General features: G+C 38.7%; 1 protein-coding gene across 1 annotated transcript; it reads right to left on the bottom strand.

Moving 5' to 3' along the window:
* Positions 1–207: 207 nt before the first annotated feature.
* slc43a2a (solute carrier family 43 member 2a) lies at positions 208–21,297 on the bottom strand. The gene is made up of 14 exons (XM_058413161.1): positions 21,141–21,297; positions 18,352–18,581; positions 14,544–14,772; positions 14,379–14,434; positions 14,194–14,270; positions 9,510–9,602; positions 9,175–9,308; positions 8,739–8,941; positions 6,982–7,125; positions 6,175–6,301; positions 5,243–5,375; positions 4,858–4,931; positions 4,656–4,779; positions 208–3,689 (listed from the first exon to the last, which is right to left on the bottom strand). Exons 2-14 carry the CDS (start codon positions 18,509–18,511, stop codon positions 3,528–3,530), a joined length of 1,716 nt encoding a protein of 571 aa, XP_058269144.1. The 5' UTR covers positions 18,512–18,581; positions 21,141–21,297; the 3' UTR covers positions 208–3,527.
* Positions 21,298–22,512: the final 1,215 nt, after the last annotated feature.

Here is a 22,512-nt window from a genome sequence, read left to right as displayed (position 1 = left end):
TACGCCACCTTTTAATAGAAAATGATTTTTTGCTTTTATATTTATTTTCCATATATTTGATTTTTTTTGGTTAAAAGAATTCATTTAAAAATCAAACAGGTGCTGAATAGTGATATACAACAAAGTAACCAAAATGCTGTATACGGGATCGGGACAAAATCTTTCACACATAACAGGGAAAAAAAGACTTATAAAAGATGAACAAAGTAATAAAGAAGGCTACAATTTAATGGAGTACAAAATACAAAGTTGAGGAAAAACATTGGTGTTTCAGCTGATATTACTTTCCACACTTCAGAATCCCCAATTCATCTGTCCTTTATCTGCTTCCATCGGTGATCAGTCAGAATAAGCAGGAACGATCAAACGTGTAAAACCCTACATGTACACATTTGCATTATAAGGATGAACAATTAAGGTATGGCAGTGAAAAAAGTGCATTTTGTGTGTGTGTGTGTGTGTGTGTTGGTGAGTGGAGGTGGAGAAGGGGGGGGTATGAAAGTTGTATTCCCACATTCATTGTGCTGTATTACAGTACTGCATTGATGTGAAATCCCATCAATTATATCTAAACAAATATCTAAATTTAAGTCTGTAAAACCCGTCCAACCAGGACACATACATGTGCGCTCTATACACAGATAATCTCCTTCTTTAGTACATGTTCCTCTGGAGAGAAACAAACACTAGGGTGTGAGAAAGATTTAACCTGTTTCTTCACACAGCTCATAGTCATTCTACCAAAGTCACCGTGAAACATCTCTGAGGGAAAGAAAAAAAAAATCATTGAAGCTGTGTTTGACCTAGCTTTGGTAGAATACAAAGACTGTTCAGTTGAACAGTCAAGTTGAAACCTCAAGCTGTCATCTGTTTATATGCACAGCAAGGACAATTTTATTTTTTCACTGATTTAACATCCTTGCGAAAGCTCAAAGTGCAGAGTAGTGCCACTTTTTAACCACAGCACTCAATCACTAAGGCAGCAGAGATGTTTCTCTGTGACGTTCACCTCACATGTTGAATCAATACACAGGGTCTGGGGAGAGTGTTGACTATCTCATGCCTAGCAGTCGACAGGATGTTCATTTCAATACATGTCGTCATGAAAGTGGCCATGTAAACTGTTGAGGTAAATAGTCTGAAATGAGAACACTGAGAGCGACTAAATCCCTTGCACCTCAGCCTTATTTTAGCTACATGAATGTGGGACTTGAGAAGAGATACAGCATCATTTTTTAAGCACCTCCCTTTTTGATTATCAAAGTAAATTCAAGTTTAGCTAAAATCCCTTTAGCCACGAGGTGACTAAAAGAAGTGATGGTACCCTACGTTTGTAAGATACTCTAAAGGAATAATACTCCTTTATCATGAAAACAGTATTCCTGTTCTATTCCGTTTAGGATCATTTAGGTAAACACAGTAACAGGACAACACCCAACACCCTTGAGCACAAAGATGACTGACTGCCAACGCAACGCTCTGGCTAGTCCTAGCTGGCTGTGTATGGAAAAGGATTACAGCACACATCCACTCACAATACTAGCAGAAGCAAGCTAATTCCATCATCTGTATGCAACACTGTAATGTCTCTAATTTTTTATCTCTCTCCATAAACTCAAATGTTTGCAGGTAAAACACTTACTCAGGTCTGATTGTTTGCACCCAAATAAACGAAAATGAAACATGTACATTTCTAATAATAACAATTTTATCTAGCATGACACAACAAACTGTAATTGAATACTGGAGGAGCAGGTGGGTGAAAACACACTGACACACTGATAACCAGTACGATACACACAGTCTAAGAACTATTCAGTATGGTGTCGCACATTATTGCTGGTGAAAGTTCAGTCTGGTGTACTATGTGTGATTTTTTTTTTTTCCCCCAAGACCTTGTTTACTATCTAATGGTTGCTCATAAAGCAAGACTTACGATAATAATATTACAACTGCAAACTTTCTGATAATCTGAAACTGAAATATATATTGCAATACATATCACATGAGAATCTATGCTTCTTCTTCATTGCTAATTACCAGATCAGATCTAAACAGATCACTTTTTCAGAGATTAAATGCTGCATCTTTAACTGATCCTAAAATATCTTTAAAAGAAGCCTTATTTTTTTGTAAATAAAGAGCCGTGTTTTAAAATGATTTTACGTAAGTACATGCAGCATGTCTCAGATATGCTCCATTCAGGAAAAGCTGCAGTCTCTTGGCCATGCTGTGCTGTGGGTAGTAAGGTTGGGCAATATGATATCGATATTGCGATATATTAAGATCATGATACACTTTTATGAGTACTGTGAGCAGTGCCAAGAGTCTGTGCTTCTTTATTATTGCTGTAACTTAAATACCTTTGTGTAAATCTCTGAATATTTCATAATATGGCTCTACTGTTTCGTAAAATCTCGGCAAAACTAAATATAATCATAGAAAATAAAGACTTCAAATATCGCAATATGATATTTTTTTCATCTTGTCCGCTCCTAGTGTGTAGCATGCTGTTGCATCTGGCCTGGTCTGCATTCATAAAATATCTCAAAGCAGGAGAGTTCAGCTAGGACCTGTGTTTTTTTGTGACTATAAGAACATTGTAAACACTGGAGGAACCAGAATGTCAGTTACATGTCAAGTCACGTAACTGAGATTACAGTAATAATAAGTGGCAATATTGCATGTCTGAAAAAACCTGTAGCAGTCATTTTCTCTTCTGTTGTTTGAGCATGCTGTCCAACTGGACGAGTTCATACTGTCTTAATACTATATGTCCATATATCCATAATACGAAGAACAGGACTATGATTTTTAAAAATCCGGTCAAGATAGTGTCTTTGTGGAGTTTCTTCTCTACTTTCGTCTTTCTTTGCACACTCTTGATGTGTCAAGCCAGATAGGTAGTGTGTATGTGGCCATATCAGTTATATTCAAGAGTACTGTGAGCTCTGATAAGTGGTCGCGTTTGAGAGGAGAGCCACTGCAGGTAGCATCACATGTGGTGCCTTGTGATTCAGTGTTCATTCCCTAGGAAATAATCCAGCTAAAACAATATTGTTTGGTTTCATCGCTATGGAATTAATCCTCCTTTCATTTTTACACTGGCCATATAGATCAGGCTTGCCAAATGAGGCAAGAAATGCATGGTAATCATAATCAACCTAAAAACAAAGGTAGTATTGGCTAACCTGGAGAGAGGGGATAGTTGGAGTAGCTAGATGCTAAGAAATACTTTTCAGTAACCAGATGCTGTTGGTTTACCCAGAGAATCTGGTACTGAGATTACAGAGTGTGTAAACTTTTTTTTAGGTGGCACACTGTCACTTTCAACTGTATTTGCTGCTTTGCTCATGTGTCTGTGTTTCTGTTGGTGTGTATAAGAGTAGTGGAGCACTGGTAGAGATGGATAAGGAAAAAAGGATAGTTGAATTACACTGGTTGCAGTTTTCATTCCTTTCTCCTTTCCTTTCTATTGCTTCCTGCTTCTCAGCCTGACTCATGCGGTTCAATGTGCGAGCCCATTTTCAGACAAAGGCCTCTTGATTGTTGCCGTTGTTGATCTGGAGATAGATCTTGGGGTCATCCTCCCGCTCTCGTTTTTCCTTGCGTAGCTGCTTGGCAAAATAGAGCAGGTAGCCAGGGAGGCAGAAGCCCAGCATGCTGAGACCCAGCAGGCCCACATTTACCTGCACACAGCACACAACATGGCCGTTAGGGAACACATATTAATGTACTGCATTCGCTGTGGATGTGGATAGATTTTTAACATAAATAACAACAGAACTAGGACTGAAATGCAGTGGAGATCATAATCAGGAGTGCCTTTAGTATTCCCAAGGCACTGTAATTAAAAGTACATTATATTTCCAGAGCACAATATTACCAAAGCGCTATATTGTCAGAGCACTATTATACTATAATCAGAGCACCAAATACTACCAGGACCCTACATTCCCCATATTCCCCATATATAACCCAGATCCCTATATTCCCAGGGCCATATGTTCCCTTGGTACAATACATTAAAGGAACTAGTGAAAGTTCCCAAAAGTCATGGTTGAGGTCAAAACATGACCTTGGGTTTTTTAATATAATTTTAAAAAATGCAATTGATTTGACTGATTTGGTACAAATTATGTAACTGAATATTAATATATAGGATTAAGACATTAAGATGTTTCTTAGAAGGCAACACAGAGCTCTAGAAATAGAGGGCTATGTCTTAAATGTATCAAGAGGGAACACAATGCTGTATGTCTGTCCTGGGAAGTTAGGGGCCTGCTGTCTGTCTAAGTAGATTATATTACCTTGCTATATTTAACCACAGGAACAAATCAGTCTATGAAGCTGTCAGACAAGAAAAACAACAAAGGGGACTTGTGTGTAAGTGATGTCTAATTAATGCTTTTTCTTATATGATAAAAATAAAAAATAAACTCAGAACTCATTGATGAACCCAGGCTGACCTTCCTCGTGCTTGTATTTTCTGAATAATTAATAAACATTAGATAATATTAAGATTATTATCTGAATATCAAACCTGGAGTTAAAAACACTAAATAATATTGTGCTAATTAAGAACTGTGGTTATAACTGATTATTGGAACATGGCTATAGTCACATGGTGTGTGTGTGTGTGTTGTAGTCCTCACCCAGAGAGGATCTCCCTTTAATGGCCCCATCATGACCATGAAGAGAGGCTGCTGCAGAAGAGCAAAAAGAGCGCTGATCAAAGACTGCAGTCCTGTCAAACTGCCAAACTGAGAGGATGGGTACCTGAAGACCAGATAAAACAACAGTCATAATCTGTTTTCAAGTCCACAAATAGGTCCAAATCAGAGTTAATGTACTCACACAGCGGCATATAGGCCTCCCACTGCTGAATGGATAAAACCTCTCACGATGGTGTGCAATATAAAGGAGAAAATCTATAGAGAGAGCAAGAGGATCATCTTCAGATCGAACATTACATAACAGCACCTCCATATCCAGAGTGTGTGTGACTTTTCTGTTTCCTAAAATGGTTTCTGTAATGAATAAATAATGCTTGCAGGAACAGGCAGCTCCTTGATATGAAAAAAAAAACCCAAATTCATCCACAAGGGGTCACTAAAATACTGTACAGCTCCTATAGAAACAGCTGCAGTGACGTGAGCTGCTTTGTGCCCACTTCCTCTCTTGTGGATGTGTGGTGCAGGATGCGAACTATGTGGTAAACACTGAATATAGTGAAGTTTACCTGTAGAGGAAGGCTGGCTATCAGACAGGTAACTCCAAAGCCCACTAGCAGCAGATTTGTGAATATAAAGGCTCTGGTGGCGTTGCTGATCTGCTGGATCTGCCTATCACGCTTCTTTGGCTGGGCGGGGTCTCTGAGAACAGGAGGGAGATACAAGCAAATTTGTTATAGTAAAACACCATGGTGCAGTTGCGTCTCTCAGTGTCTGCCACAGTTCATGGATTATGCAAAACATACAAAATTATTATCAAGCTTTTATTTACTTTTAATATTTATATGTACAGCATTTGGCAGACACCTTTACCCAGAGTGAAGTACATTAATGTCATATAACTGAGCAATTGAGGGTTAAGGGCTTTGCTCAGGGGCCCTGCAGTGGTAGCTTGGTGGTCCTGGGATTAGGCCTCACAATCTTCCAATCAGTAGCCCAACACCTTAACCACTACCGCCTCTTAAATATAGTACTTAATATAGTATAGTATAGTATTTAATCTGTGGTGGTTGTAATGAAGCAGCATGGCAAAACCACCAGTCCCATTTGAATACAGTATAGTATAATGAAATCACATGATTTAAATAAAATTGCATGCGAGATTTGAAACTGATTTATTTTGACAGAGTAAGAGTCCAGAAAGGACTATTTATTCATTTAGATATTATAACACACACACACACACACACACTTTAAAATGCCTAATATTGGATATTATGCTTCATCATTCTAAATAAATTTTTAGTTTCAGTTTGCATTTTAGTTTATACTGAATTACAACTGATAAATTGTATTATTTACCTTAAGTCCAAAAGGTATGGGAGCTTCTGTGCTAATGTTTAACATAAACAGGTCTCTATGCAAATGCTAGCTAATGCTAGATACAAATAAACCCACCTTTTTTAAATAACAAATGCACCAGCAACATGCGAACACTCACTTGGCGATTTGTTTCTCATTCTTGTCCTCACACTCTTTTAATCTCCAGTCCATGATGTAACCGATCACCGGAGCAGTCAAGAGGCACAGCAGCTGTAGCACACCAAAGATAGAGGTGTATGTGCTCACTGGGAAAGGAAGACAGAGAACAAAACGCAGTAAGTATCGACTCCTACATTATTCATCTATGGCTGTATCAAATTTATTCTGACATAAGTGTGGGTGGATGGATTGTGTAGTTGAGCTGTGATACAAAGCAGGATTCCTAATCCAAGAAGGAATCCATTTGTGTTTTGTATGACAACATGGATTAACATCAAAGTTAGGAAAATGTGGAGGAGCAGGAGGACAGAGAATAAAGAATGCACATACAATTTAGCCTGCGGTCTTACCCACTTCCATCTTTTCCACTGAGAGGGCATTAGAAAGCATGAGAACACGCAGAGAAAACATATCGAGAAGAGTTAGAGCATGAAATAGTCAGCGGAGGAAATACACCTTCTCTAATATGAGCAACATGTCAGAATTTGAAGTAGTGTGTCAGTTTGAAAGAAAAATGAACTGCTGTGACATTCTAGGGAAAACAGCCCAGAATTATCAAACAGACAAATGCTAGTGCCTTTAAAGCTGCAGTCTGCAGTGTGTAGCATCTCTTCTTCACACACCAAGCCAACTGTACTTCTTGCACATTCACTTCACTGCACTTTATTGGAGTGTGAGTTTTTACCTAGATGTTAAACCGATGACATTCAATAATTCGTCAGCCTTTGCCGGTGCATTCACATTTAAACTTTTTTTTTACACACACCTGTGCTAAGGTCTCCATCCGTAAACGACTCCAGGATGCTGTTCATGGCTCCCATGTAGAAGATGAGGCGCAGTTGAGTGACACACATGGTGATGAGGCTGAGCAGGAAGATAGGGCTGAAGACACTACGCATGAATGACTGGGCTAGAGAGAAAGAAAACAGAAAAAATCCATTTCAGACCTTACCTATGAGACAAAATTCCTCATAGATCAATTGGGAAATATGTCTTTCGCTCCATCATCTTTGTTGGTGAAGTATACCCTGATAAACCCTCTCATCATTTTTTCCCCCAGATGCACTGAATGGAAAAGTACTGCAGCTTGGTCATGTTGACCAAACGATGCTGAGGCAATACCTGTCACATGAAAGGAGACAGGCAGAAATGTTTAATTAATTGCAGCAGCCTCTGTTCAAATGGAAAATAATTCTACAGGTGCTCGGATGGCAAGGTAATGGCTGTATAAACCTCATGGTCCATTACAGGCTGGAAAATTCGTCCTGTTAATAATCAGCCAGCGTTTGTGCTGTAAACCCACACTGACCGATGAAGAAAAGGGATTTATAATCCTGGACACTGCTGTGGTGACTATTTATTGCTTAGTATTTCAAGAATCTACCTCACTTCAGGAAATAAAAACCCTCCCAGAACACACACAAACACACACACACAGAGAAATTGAGAGCTTTCTTGAGTCTAAATCCTGCTGTAACTAAAAAGTTTAATGAAAACATGAGGACTTTAAGGCATTAGCTCTAGGATTTGATCAGTATCAGACTATCCTTCCATAAACAATCCACCCATTACTGCTGGCTCTCATTCCGCCTGTCTCCCCACATCTTTTTGCCAGCCAAAGCTTCTCAAACTACTGTGTGAATCGATTATCTGGTCCATTTAGTATGAATGAGCCAAACGTGGGACACCCATCGTGAGCCAAAGACCCTCACATTCCGTGTTCATCGCATTTTGAACTAATCGTATTGTACAGATGTGGGTTAGTACAGTCAAAGTGCACAGAACGCTCTCTCCAGCCCTGACACACTGACTCTTAGTCTGAATAAAGAAACCTAAGGGACACTCGCATAAAAGTATTATTTACATCCTTTCATTAGCTAGACCATGCTTGCTTACACCTTCCACATTATGGTGTGGATCAGGATTCCAGGCGTGTGCTTTAAAGGGAAAGCCTTCTTAAATCACTCGGACTCGGACGGCTTGCTGGTAATAGGCTGTCTGTCTTGTCTGTCTAGACTAATGTGGGATTGAATAAGGCTGGCTGTTCGAATGAACAAGTGATTTAAAGCTTGACTGGCACTTTTAACACTATTACTAACTGTTTATGTCAAGAATGAAGTCGAAAAACTGTGTGTCCAGGGACACTTTAAAAAATTTTATCCTAGTAAATATCTAAGCAAAATATCTGAATAAAGGTGCATTTATGTGCCTAACTGTTCTTATGTGATTATTTCTAAACATTTGTTCCAAATGCAAGCCTAAAACTGCCCTGCTCTTATGGCAGATAATTTTGCTATTTTTAAGGAAATAATGGTAATAATTAACACAATTATCTGCAATTAGAATACAACAAACTAATTAGAAATGATTTTAAATTAGTAACAAATCATAATATATAAATTAACATTTGCCAACTAAGATGTTTGTTTTGTAGTGAGTAATGCTTGTTAAATCATTCAACTGCATATGGAGTCCTGCCAACAGCAAGGTCTATATTCTCATATAAATAGATATGACCCTTACACTCCTCTGTAGACTTGCACTGCACATCTAGGTCAACAGTGGACAAGCAGATCTTGTTTCCATCCTGCGTGGCTAGCATTTTGGGTTGGGTTTTCATAGAGTTCCCCACGCTGAGTCTGCGGCCCACAGTGGTCACCTGCCTGTAAAACTGCTTGCCTGTGATCTTGTGGTCAAAGCCCAGCCAGCTGAACTTGATCTTCACACTAATGGAAACGAGAAGCAGAAATTCAGAAACAATTGAAAGATGAATTGACAAGAGATATAAGTGAGCAGAAGTGAATCTGTGTCTGATAAATCGCTCTATCTGTTTTAACTACCAGCGATAATGATCAAAGGCTTCTTTTCATATGATGGGTTGATAGAACAGACTGAGAGAGATCAGAGGATCAGAAAAAGACATGTGGGATTTGTGTTGTGCTTGCAAGGGATAACGTACGTGTAGTCCATGTCCTCGGGTCCTGGGAAGGGCTCCAGGGGCCAGTTAAAGAAGCAGTTGATGAAGACAAGGCCAGCACAGCTGGCCCAGACAAGCAGGATGGTGATAAAGGCCACGCCCAGGTCATAGATCACCTTTTAGTATAATAAATATAAATTCAAACACACACTCTAATCAGCATTTAAATGTTGTATATACAATATAATAATATAAAGTCAACAGGAAGTGCACAGGTATAATAGACCTCTCAAATGTGATCTGAGGTTGCCACATTGCATCACCCATGTTGCCATTTTTCAAGAGACTTAAAAAATGATTCGGCTGTGGATTTTTACCTTAATTCCTGGAAAAGTGACAGCAGAAGAAGCGTAGGATCCAATCATGAGTGCGATGAAAGTGGAGCGTAGATCTCCAAACATGTTGGGAAGCTGAGAAACAAACAAAAAGATGGCATTTAGAGAGATAAAATATTGTTTATATCATAATGAATTAAAATGTACAAATATTCTTTAACTTCAAACTAAGGAACTGGCTTCTTACAAAACAATTTGCCAAATAATTTTTTACTCCTCCTAATAGTTACATGGGTACATGGTGTGCAAAAGGACACACTGTTCTAGCTGTTCAGTGACAAAAGCAGAGCAACATGTGGATTGATATCTGAGGATATATCTATCAAAGCCTGTGTGTGTGCTTGTGTGTGTGCATGTGTGTGTGTGTGTGAGAGAGAGAGAGAGAGAGAGAGAGAGAGAGAGAGAGATCCTGTATAAGAATATTTCCCTTATGAGCAGATAAATGATAGAGGATAGAAGAGACTAGTACAGACTGTTCTGTACCACCGTCAAGAATCTCACAGCTAGAAGAGGAAAAGTAATCGAACAGATGAAGTGTGAAAGTGTTGAAAAACATGCTCTGATTTCCACATGCTCTGAGAACGCTTGAGAATTCAATGTATCACCAGGCCAACCAGACGGACAAACTCTGAGAGTGTCATAATATGAAGACTGGCTCCCTGTTCTTAAAGTCACGGTACCGTTTTTCCAAGAACTCTACGCCCCCTGTTACCACCACCACCCCCATCACACACAAACAACCGGCAGGCAGGAACGAAAGAGCTGACTGGAGCCCAACCCAGACGTCATTCACTGCCTCTAATTAGAGGAAAGGTCATTCCCTCTCCAGAAAAGCCAAAACATCCAAGATGACACAAGCAGTAACAGACTCTCTGTCTCTCTGTCTGTCTCTCTTTCACACACACACACACACACACACACACACTGGTGTCCTGTGGTCGGGAGGGGACCTTATGCTGATAGCACAACAGTGACAACATAAAGTGCTTGGCTGTTCGTTTACAAGACTGCAGAGGGCTGAGTGAGCAGTACACGGGGAAGAGCACATTAAAAACCTGACAAAACATGTCGATTAAAGAGACTACTTCAACACCACCTCACCAATGTCTTCCTTATTCCTTATTCCACAAGGACATGAGCACAGGACCTGCTGCAATAACAGTTCATTTATATATTCTTATCTAATACAAAATGTTCACCAATATACTACATCAGACCTTATCATTCCAAACATATATCAGACCTTCCAAACCCTACGCCTTTTCACTGAAACTTTGCCTTTTAGCAGTTTCATGCTCTGCACACCCTGTATTGCACAAGCATGGGAGGTTTCATGCAACCAAGTGTGGTAGATGATGATCAAAACAGCTGAAGAATGTCTCAGGGCACAGTTGAGTATATCTCAAACTTAAACTCGAAAAATTTTAATTATAAAGTTTATACTGAATTACCAGAGCATGCAATGTGAATAAGACAAGGGAAAAACTGCTCTGTGTATCTGCCTAGAAAAATAGTCTGCTGTCGAGCGCAGAATAAACATGACTTGTTTAATACTCACATAATGTCTCTGCTATTTTTAGGTTTGTCTCAAAGTGTTCATGCATTCATGTCACCAGGTTTATCACACTAAACACATTTCTCAATTAGGGTTAAAGGTGAGATGCTTAACAGGCAATTATTAATATTTAATTATTTAAAATGATTTTAATTTAATTATTTAAAATATGATATCTCTCAAAGATGTTTACATGAAAAAGTACACACTAATGAGTAAATACATTTATAAAGCACAATGCTTTTGCAGTAGCAGTTTACTATATTTTTAAACTGTGTAAAAATGGGGGGGAAAAAATAATACAAATAGCCTTTGGTGTATTTAAAATCTCAAATATGTACGCGATATGTGATCATTTGCCTTCTGGAAATGTATCACATTAAAATGCAGAGCACTTACTCATCAGCTCTGTCAAAAAAAATGTACAGATGGCACAAGAGGAAAAAAATCTATTAAGCTTGTGATGAAAAAGAAAACCTTAGAAATGCATTTTCCAGCTTGTATAAAAGTCATTTCAATGCCTGCCCACTCCACTCCCTTTGTACCAAGCACGACCGTACAGTGCAATTTCTTTTAGACTTCCACTCGAACGGGGGATTTTCAGAGCAGAACAGAATGAATCATAGACACAAAACAGTAGCAGGGCTAAATCTCTCACGCTAACCACAAAAGGGCCGAGAAACACGAAGAGGGAAATGAAATGAACACAGAAGTGGAAGAAACTGGTGTGAACTGAACTGAACCGAACATGAAACGAGACGTTCTGTCACAACAGCCTCGTGTGTATGTGCTGATAGCTGATAGGAAAAGTATTTCATGAAGCACAGCAGATAAAGAAAAGCCGGCCCAAACATCATCAGTGTGCACCCGATGACCCAAATCAACATGACCTTCAGATCTGTGCCAGTCTGAGCAGATGATACGAACACCATCTCTGATAAACAGCGGCTTGTTTACAGGCTGATCTCAGTTTCACCGTGTGTGTGTGTGTATCTGTCTGGAACTATTATTACTCATCCAGCTCCATCTTGCTTCATCTGCCAACACCGCCCTCCCTCTTAAGCCAAGCCCATCCCTGTTGCATTAACTCTCTCCTTCTCACTTCACAGCCAAACCAGTTTTGATAAAAATCTGCATGTGAACTAACATGACCACTGAATACTAAAACTTCCTTTTAGACAGACTTTCAATCAGGGATGTGGAAGAGGATTTGTCATAGGATTTGCAACTTCATAGATTAGATGCTATAACGGGTATCTTACCTAGTAGATGATGAAAAAATGAGGGAATTAAGGTCAAATTGCGAGGAAGGAAAAAGAACAGGAAAAGTAGTCTTAATTCTGGATATATCTGAGACAGTGTTTGTAGAACAAACCAAGAGTGTGAGCAGTACACTCTTAGACACCCTCCTCCTTTTCACTAGCTTACTGCAGATAGTACACCTTGTGCTGAGTAAGCAGATAGGAACTCCTAGGGGGAAACGAAATATGGAGAGATTGGGGGGGGGCAGGATGAATTTGCAAAAGGACGAGAAAAAACTAAAGACTAAAACTGTTATATGTATTAAGCATTTAAGCTAGTTAATTTGTCCATCCCTAAGTTTCCAAATTTGAGCAATTAAACCTTTTCACTTGTTAAGTAACTACTGAAAGTTTCTCAGTTCAGTTGTGATTAAACTATACTATAAAGCACATGCAAACCAGCATTAAAAAGGAAGCTCCAGTACAGCAAATGCATCATGGGAAAGAAAGAGATTCCTGCTGAGCCACCAGACTCTGATCAGCTGTGTAAAACTAACAGTTATTCCAAGTAGCAAAAGGGTGCTCTTACTCAAAAACCCAGCAGCTGCACCAGCTAAAATTACAAATTGCACTCTTCCACAGCATGATATGACACACATTTTTGCACTTTCTTACTTTCACCGGTCTCACACACTTCCTCGGATGTAAAGAGAACAGGTACACAGCTGTAATGCCACAAAGTATGACATGATCGAACACGAAAAAAAAGAAAAGAAAGAAAGACACCCGCTGTGGTGTCGGGTGAAAAGTACATTGTGAACTCTGTGGCCTGTGTCAGTACAAGTACAGGAAACAACCAAACTGGGCTTGTTTATCAAACAGAGGCTGAGTGACTAGTGCTTTACAGGTTTCAGTCCAATTTCACTACAGAACTAAAGAAAGGGAAGTTGTCTCTGCTAGAAACAGAGCAAACTTTATTACTACTGATATACCTAAAACTCTGAAGAGGATTTACATACATGACTTCCTCAGACAACTGTGAGAAAGAAACTCAGCTTAGTTGTCTGTGTCATTCCTTAGGAGCACAACTACAGGGAACACTTTGTTCATCCAAACAATAAATCATACTGATGTCTTTTTTTGGTCCTTGCCTGGAGCTTAGAGCTGATGCAGACAGAAGATAAAGCAGAGCACTGAGGAACCTGCTTGCCATGTGAGGCTGCGGAAACTAATAGCACTGAACGAAGGGGTATCTGTATCCTTACATAACAGTATACAGGAAAGTAGAAGGGGCTCTGCTCCCTGGAGCTTGTCATGTGGTAACTAATGATAGCCACGTTTAGTAGACTTGAAAAACAAAAATTAAATAAAACTGAAATGTATGTGGATCTGCTTGCCTCAATTACAGGGTGACCTAAAGTGATATATAAAGCAAAATGAGAGCAACCTTTATCAGACCACATTAAGGTATTGCAATCTGTCAAGTGCTCAGCTCAACTTGTCATTTTACTCAACTCGCGGGTAATGAATATAAAAACAAGCTAAACTGTGACTAAAAAAATATCTACCTTAATAAATACCTATGATTAAATTGATCTGAACAAGACTTCAAGAAAAAAAAAACACATTTGGTGTTCTGGTAGAAATGCAATGCTAGCCAGAAACAGCATCAGGACTATTGCTTTTGCCCAAACAGTGGTCTAAAAGATATTTAGCTCCAGCCGTATGTCTGGCTTAAATGGTGCCTAGGTAAAAAGCATAACCAGGTTCAACACAGATACTTGGGATCAAAGTTTTGAATGTGGGATCACATGTAATTTTCCTGTGCTATGCCAATACTACACCAGTTGGTATAAATAATGACACTCACTGTGAGGGAAGTGAAGGTCATGCACATGCCCCCGAACCCGTTCAATGCCAGAGCAAAGAAGATCAGGACTGAGAGATCTGCAAGGACCAGCCAGACATGATATTAGATTAAATAATCAAACCTAGATCCTGGTAACTGTCCATAGCAACGACTACCATTTTAAACAAGCAAGCTCCTGTACTTACTCCTTGGATTACTGGCTCCATAAGCCATCAGGATACAGGAGACTGCAAAACTGGCACTGCGATAACAAAAATCTTCAATTAAAGGAGTTACATTTGAGGTGTTTATTAGAAAGATTTTTGCCTCGCATAGAAATAAAACCAGTGAAATCGCTTTATATTTCTTACCTGCCAAGCAGGCGAAGTTTGCGTGGCCCGTACTTGTCCATGATGATCCCCAGCGGCAGTGTTATTGCACTTAGAAGAAAGGAGCCGATTGTGAACGCCAGATTCAGCATTTCATCCTGTTCTTTACAGATGGGCCAGCCATTCATTTGCAAGAACTCTTCACTTTTGTTTGCTGGGTTTACTGCGGCTCCTACACTCTCCTCAGACACATTCTGCATCGTAATGTTGCCTAAAGAAATACAACATAAGTGATCAAACCAGAAACCCAGCAAAACCAGACAATTATCAAATAGTCGTGTATCTTATAAAAATCATGTAGCTTATTAAAATAGTTGCATGTGTTTTTATTTTAATAGACAGGTAATTTCTGTCTGCGGATTTGGATTCACAGTTAATGACACAGTCATTTCACAGTCTTATGCTTACATCCTTCATTCTGTGACCATCATTGCTAAGGTCAATATGAAATCAACATTGCTTTGCTTTTTTATTTTACTGATTGGCTGTTACAAACATTAATAATAAAATTAAAAAAACAAGACAATGAAAACCCACAACTCTTAAAGCTCAAACTTTAATAGTTCAGTAAAAATCGCACCCCACTGATCAGAAAGTGAAAGTATTTTATTCATTTATCCTGCAATTGTTCCCCCCTGAATACTGTTGGGCATGTACCACAAATCCTGTAGCTGGAAGCAGTTTTTTTTATGTCTAAAGTACTATGTGGAGTGGAAATCTGCCCTTTGTTAAAGCTCTCTCTCTCTCTGTTTCTCTAAGGCCTTGGTGAGATAGTGGCCAGGAAACAGGCAAAAAGGTCAGGCCGAAAGGCACAGCCTCACACCATGTAAACAACTGGCAGACATAGAATGACTGGTATCCTCCCTGAAATTAAACTCTAATACTTACAGTGAAATTTAGACCCATCCAAGCTCACTTATATTGCCATTTTCTTCTTATGTGTCACCTGTTTTGACTAGTGCACAATCACCCTTTGGCTGAGAAACAAGTCCTGCTTGATCATTTATTCCATAAAGTGCACTTCTTGAAACACAATGGGATCCACAGGGATGACTCAACTGCCTTAGAAAAAAGGAAACTAATATAACTGTTGTGAAGTGGAGCCAAGGAGGGCACCTGTTTATGCAGTGTGTGGGTGAGTGTCATGCTTGTGCAAATGTAAAGGACAGAATGTTTTCTATTTCCTGAAATAAAAGACTTTTGTGACTGACACACAAAGGAGACACACTTGTTCAGTAAGATTGATTTGAGGCAGCAAACAGATGAATCCTCCTGAGACAGTTCTTGGAGAACAAACAGCAGCTGGGCTTCAGTGACTCTCACTGAGTAATAAAGAAGCTCTGAGTGGCATCAATTCAATAGCAAAAAGTGGCCTGTGTAACCCTGATCACGTTCACATCCAAGCAGGGTCTGGTTTAACCCACACAATAATTTACTTCCCTCTTTGGATAGAGACAGCAGGAAGTGAGAAAGGCTGATTATGCACTGCCGAGTTCGGTTCAGCTGATCTCAGTCCTGTCACACACTCAGACTTCGTCAGAAAGATACGACATGAAAGCAGATTCTTTGCCTGCTATGCAGAAAGACTCACATGTTATATGCTAAGTGAGATAAACCAAGCTGCTGAAAAGGGAAGGTTGGAGACTTCACATGTGACACAAGATGATCATAGTGATGAGCAAGATACAAATCTGTGCTTCTTCCAGTCATGTGACATGTGGAAATCACTGACACAGTTATGGAAACTGGACACAAGCAGTTCGAGCAAGGGTATATGATTACACAGCAGCATGTTGGGATTACGTGACTCTTTAAAGTGTCATAATACTCATAATTCGTATGCTCCTATAGAAATGGTGGAATGATTATTATTGGAATGCAATTGATTCTGTTCTAATAACAGCATACACAAGCTAGCAATCTTCACCATATCAACAATTATATATTTTGCTTTGTTAAATAACAGCATATGTTTTCAGTTTATTTTTAGCCTTCAGCATTGGCCACACAAGACCCTGTGAATTAGCTGCTACTAAAGAAAAATAATGTATTACAATGAAGAGTTAATAGACAATTTATCTACCCTCTCTAACTAATCAGAGTTGAGAAGCCATTGTGGTATAAATCATTCGATATCCATGGCTGAATGGACATTTAAACCTATTTCATTCTGTTGTTTAATTTCTCCTTCTTACATATGCTGTCTCTCTTTCAGAAACATTAGGTAGATTCCAGGTAGAGTCAAGTTGATCTAAAATTAACTATCCAAAGAACCCTTAAAGTGCCACCTTACATAAGAGTGCAGTTATATCAGTGTGAGCATTATACTGGCTATTTCTAAAAACCAAAGCATCTTGTTAATAGCCAGGTTGAAGCAGTGAATGTTGAAGTATAGGCTTCAGATTTGACAAATTGACTTCCTTTAAACTTGACACAATGACTATTGCTATTAGCTGAGCACTAAATGTGCCTCTAACATCTCAGCCAAATGACTGGGGTGAGATTTCTTCCCAAGAACAGGATGGAAAGCAGTGGCAATGCAGCAATTCTTAGTAAAACATTTCCACTTTTTTAGAACAGAAAGCAGTTCTTAGAGGGGGGAATATGACCAATGAGCTCATTATTCATCATAACAGAGCCACATTTCTAACAACTTCAGACCTGCAAGTAGCAAATAATGAGGTCTTCTAAAAAAACAGGGTGGGATTAGTAAACATTTCAAATAAGAAATATAAAAAACTACAATATTATACAATATTAATGTATAGTTTCTTTAAAATCAAAAGATTTTTGAGTAAGAAATGTTATGTCATAAATCATGAATTCAGTAGGGTTTATACTGGTGAATATTAATCTTGTATGAAATATGATGTTCTGAAACATCATGTCTCCTCTCAGGGGATAAACACAGTCTTGTACCAGATGCACTAATAACTTGGAGCAAATATTTCCAAAAAAACAAAAAACAAATCACTGTAAAGGAACACATAAACACGGATTATAAAAGGTAGATAAGAAACAAATCAATTAAAGATGGTCACAGAGTGGTCAAATATACACATATACTGACTGTTACTGACATATACTAGCCGTAAGTCGGCTATACATGAGAGCCAACAATAGTACCAAGATCACATTTTTGTGGTTGTAGAAAATGCGAAACTGGGCAAGAGTGAATCATTAATATTGACCACCCTGTTGATCTACACATTTGCAGCTGCATTGAGTATCCTACACTATACTACGCCAAATAGCTTGTGCTTTATTGATGTTTTCTCTTTCCAGATTTGCTTTGTGGGTAAGAAAACATCAGAAGACTTAAATACTTTAATCCTCAGCCAACTTGTACGTTCAGCAAATTCTAACAGTAATTTAAGAATGTAAGCAAATCCAAAGCAGATGGGTGTAGAAAAGCCCTCAAGTTTAAATCCAGCCTTCTATATTTTCTAGACCTCTGTGATTGCATCTTTCCTCTGAAATTGCTGTTTTTGTGGAATATTTGACATTATGTGACTGTGATGTGATTATTGCAAATTATTACGATGCTGTCTCAGGACTTTACAAATAGCAAAGTGTTGGAGATAGTATTGTGTAGCTAATACTTTTGATTAAACCGATTACAGTAGCTGAGTGCTATAAAAAGTCAGTTAGAGGTAATGAAAATAGACTGATTTGAGCACGCTCCTCCTCTTAAATTGTTGACAGATCTTTATTCTTGCCTGATCTTGCACACTTCTGCATGTAACATGTTTGTGAGTCATGTTTATTAGCTTCTTGTAACTGTTCTTACCTGGTTCTTTGCAGAGGGAGGAGTAAAAGCCCTCTGATTTCAGCATGATGAGTAACGAGCCCCATCCCAGAAGTACAGCAGAGAAGAGCAGACTCTCAATCACCGCTGTCACTGCCATCCACCAGCGGCGTGAGAAAGCTGTGGCCAGGGAGGGGGCCATGTTGCTGGACACTGTAACACTCACACACCAGCTATAACAGCAAAGGCTTTCAGAGATTTGATGATTAAACCTGGAAAACCAAACATGTTCAAATCAAGGGGCAGCCATATAAACCACATCTTGTTGAACAGCATGTGTCTTGAATAATACATTATCCTTATATACATTATATATATATGACTCTCTATTGTAATGAACTGATTATCAAGCTGTCTCTGAATATTTTGATAATAATCTAGGAGTCATTTTTGACAATACACAATCAACAGAATTTATATAAAGAGAAATATAATTATTATACAGGAATAACTGGTTATTCGCTTAATATTAGTCAAGTTTAACCCCAAAAAAGTATAAAAAAAATATAATCATGTCAATAATGTTAGATCTATGTGCTGTTTTAAGAAAACCTTTGTGTGTGTGTGTGTGTGTGTGTGTATGTGTGTTTATTTTTATCAGAAGTGCTGTTATATGATAAAATGCTAACACTAACTGGTTTGGGTCTAGTGAGTGGTAAAAGGAATAAAAACTCTTCAAATAAACATGATGGTCCATATCATCTAATGTGCTTACATTAATAATGTATAATATTTGAATAGCTGAAATAAAAATAAAATCTACATATGGATCGTTCAACAGCTTGTGCTTTGTGTTCATTGACTTCCCTGCCTAATTTGGTGCCATAGCCATATGGTTCACCCTAAAAATACACCGATCAGCCATAACATTATTAACACTGAGAGGTGAAGTGAATATCACTGATGATCTCCTCATCATAGCACCTTTTAGTGGGTGGGATATATTAGGCAGCAAGTGAACATTTTGTCCTCAAAGTTGATGTGTTAGAAGAACGAAAAACAGGCAAGCATAAGGATTTGAGTGAGTTTGACAAGGACCATGATCCATTGTGATGGATCAGAGCATCTCCAAAACTGCAGCTCTTGTGGGGTGTCTGTAGTGGTCAGTATCTATCAAAAGTGGTCCAAGGAAGGAACAGTGGTCAACCGACGACATGGTCATGGGTGGCCAAGGCTCACTGATGCACATGGGGAGTGAAGGCTGGCCCGTGTGATCCGAGCCAACAGACGAGCTACTGTTGCTCAAATTGCTGAAGAAGTTAATGCTGGTTCTGATAGAAAGGTGTCAGAATACACAGTGCATGACGGGTCAGGGCTGTTTTGGCAGCAAAAGGGGGACCAACACAATATTAGGCAGGTGGTCATAATATTATGCCTGATTGGTGTAAATCTTAAATATTGCACCTCTTATATTTAATATCTGCACTATTAACGTTCAATTAGTTTTATATGCATGGCATATCGTGATTAAAACCTCGCCGTTTGTCAGTCTTTGTTCCACTTCTCTCTACAAAAACAACTCATAAACACAAGAGACCTTAAACGCGTGCTGTAGATTAGCTGCGCCCATTAACCCGCCCCTGCGCGATTTGATTGGAGGACGACTTCCCTGCTTCTCTCTCATTGGCTAAACAAGAATCCTTTCGCAACAGAAACTCCATGTGAGACCGAGATCCAGCCGGTTTGAACCAGCGCGGCGCGAGACTACAAGCGATCCCCCCCTCCCTCTTTGTGCTTGTATATAATATTAATGGTGATAATTATGTTAATTTTTGATTAGGTTCAACGTGATTTAAAAACATATAGATATATAGATATATATATTGTGTGTGTATATATAGGGTAAATTGGTGCTAAATAATGGCGCTTTCCCTATAAATATAAGCTATTCATTTTTATGTTCTGTGAAATAATGCATGGAGGTTTTCTCGAGAAAAAACAATCAAAAACACCCAGATCTCGACTGGTTTGCGGATTAAATGTTATGCGGTATCCTGCGGAAATGATCAGCTCTGAAACTGGTCTGAACTGGACAGAGTAATGTGCGCCTCCGCCTGTAAAAGCCCCCTCCCCACACCTTTATGCATAGAGAGAGAGAGAGAAGAGAGAGAGAGGATGGACTCTCAGCACTTCCTGCTTTCCTTTGTTGGCTTTTTTTATTAATGTTATTTCAGGGTTGCTTTTGAGAAACACTCATGACTACATCTCTGCTGATGGTTTTTGCTGATGCACCACAGGTTGTCATGTTCATGCTCCATCATAACACTTCCCCCAATCCTCTGTTTTTCTAATCGAATGTGGGATCTACCGTCAACGTAAACATCTGCAATAGTTGATCTCTTACAGTGCAAAACAACTCCAGTCAAATAACTATAGGCTAATGGATGCACCGTGTGTGTGTATATTTAGATTTGAGCAATGTATAAGGGGTCATTTTAGCTTGTACACATTATTGCGGTAGGGGATTCAATACGAAATAGAGTTTAAACAGTCTTACATGATGTCTTAACAAGCTGTCATCGTAATGAAATAACTACAAAAAATTTGGTAGGTTGATCATCTGTTCTCTTAAACAAGGATGCTCAGCCCTGCAGTCTGGGCTATAATACAATAAAAAAGCCTAACACTTATAATTTTCGTTTTTCTTTATACATGTGTGCTAGAAAACAATAAATTATGACCCTGATTGGATTGTCATAGTCTGTAACCATCAGTTCATTACAAGACTAGAACTTGCTGCAGAGCATCCTTACAATAAATAAAAATCATACCTGATTATCAATGTTCTCCACCAAAATCGTGCTTTCTTTTCCGACCCGGCAGCACGGATGAGTAAATGTTCCGATGTTGCTATTTTTTGGCTTCTTTGTATCTATACATTTTCAAACATAAGAGGTTCCTGTTTTATATTTGCACCGCTTGCTTCATAAACAAGACAACTTCCCGATTGGCTGTTCCATGAGCTAGAGTCGAACGCAAGCCAATCAGGAGCGAGCACTCATGAATATGTAACGAGGGTTCTCTGTGTCCCACAATAAGAACATTTTCTGTGAAACAGATGTGTTTTTCGGGTTATAAAGGAGATCTCTCTCTCATTTCCGACCTCAAGATCGTTATGATGAATTTGTGTCACTGTCCATCATTTATAGCCTGAAGTATTTACAGTGCTTCAGGACAAAGATGTTGTCTTTGGGTGAAGCTGGAGATAACAGTAACTGTAAATTATAATTATACTGAAATAATAGTCAACAGGTACCCTATTTATTTATAGTATAGAATAACTTTCCCGAAAACCATCCTTATAGGCTACTTTGCCTGAATGAGGATGTTAAAATACACTCCTATACAAAGTGACTATAAATGTAGCTCACCTTACAGTCTGAGAATTAAGTCTGGACTAAATGATCATTGTAATCATGTTTCCAACATAGTAAGGAAATATTCTTCGTGAGCCTGAGAGCGCAAACAACAGCATGACTATTTGTTCCAAAACTTTGGAGAGACCAGGAGTAATGAACCAATTAAAGCACGCACAGTCTCCCTCTGGTGGCTGAAATCAGTAATTACACCTTAAAAAAACAATAAGTGCGTCTATTGCAGTGATCAAATATAAAATATAAAATAGATTAACAAGAACCAGAAGTAAATGTAATGTTCAGTTTTTGATATTTGATTATAATTATAATAAATGTCTTAAATGTGTTGTATTTGTCTCATTTACATATATAACTGTAAACCCTTGTTTACAAGTGTATCTATCCTGTACTGTTTTGTTGTCTGTTTGCACCAGGTTGCACACGTTGCACTTTATGTGGCTAGGACAACTTACTTTCAGTCCTAAGCTCTGTGTTTTGTAGCTCTATGTTGTTTCATATAGCACCAGGGTCCTGGAGAAAGGTTGTTTCATTTCACTGTGTAGTGCATCCGCTATATATGGTTAAAATGGCAATAAAAGCTTCTTTACTTGACTTGACAACTAAATAAAGTTGACAATCATTTTGCAGCTTTTGTGTTTATGGAGATGTTTGATGGGAAGGAATGATGGCACTATGGAGATTACTGTACATATAAACACAAACACACCAGTCTGATTAAATGACTGCATACAACAGTGCTGAGAGAGAAACTCATTTTAATTATATA

Source organism: Hemibagrus wyckioides, linkage group LG17 (genome assembly GCF_019097595.1).
Source record: "Hemibagrus wyckioides isolate EC202008001 linkage group LG17, SWU_Hwy_1.0, whole genome shotgun sequence".
NCBI lineage: Eukaryota > Metazoa > Chordata > Actinopteri > Siluriformes > Bagridae > Hemibagrus > Hemibagrus wyckioides.
Note: the sequence above shows the minus strand (reverse complement) of the source record. Positions and strands in the feature narration are given on the sequence as shown.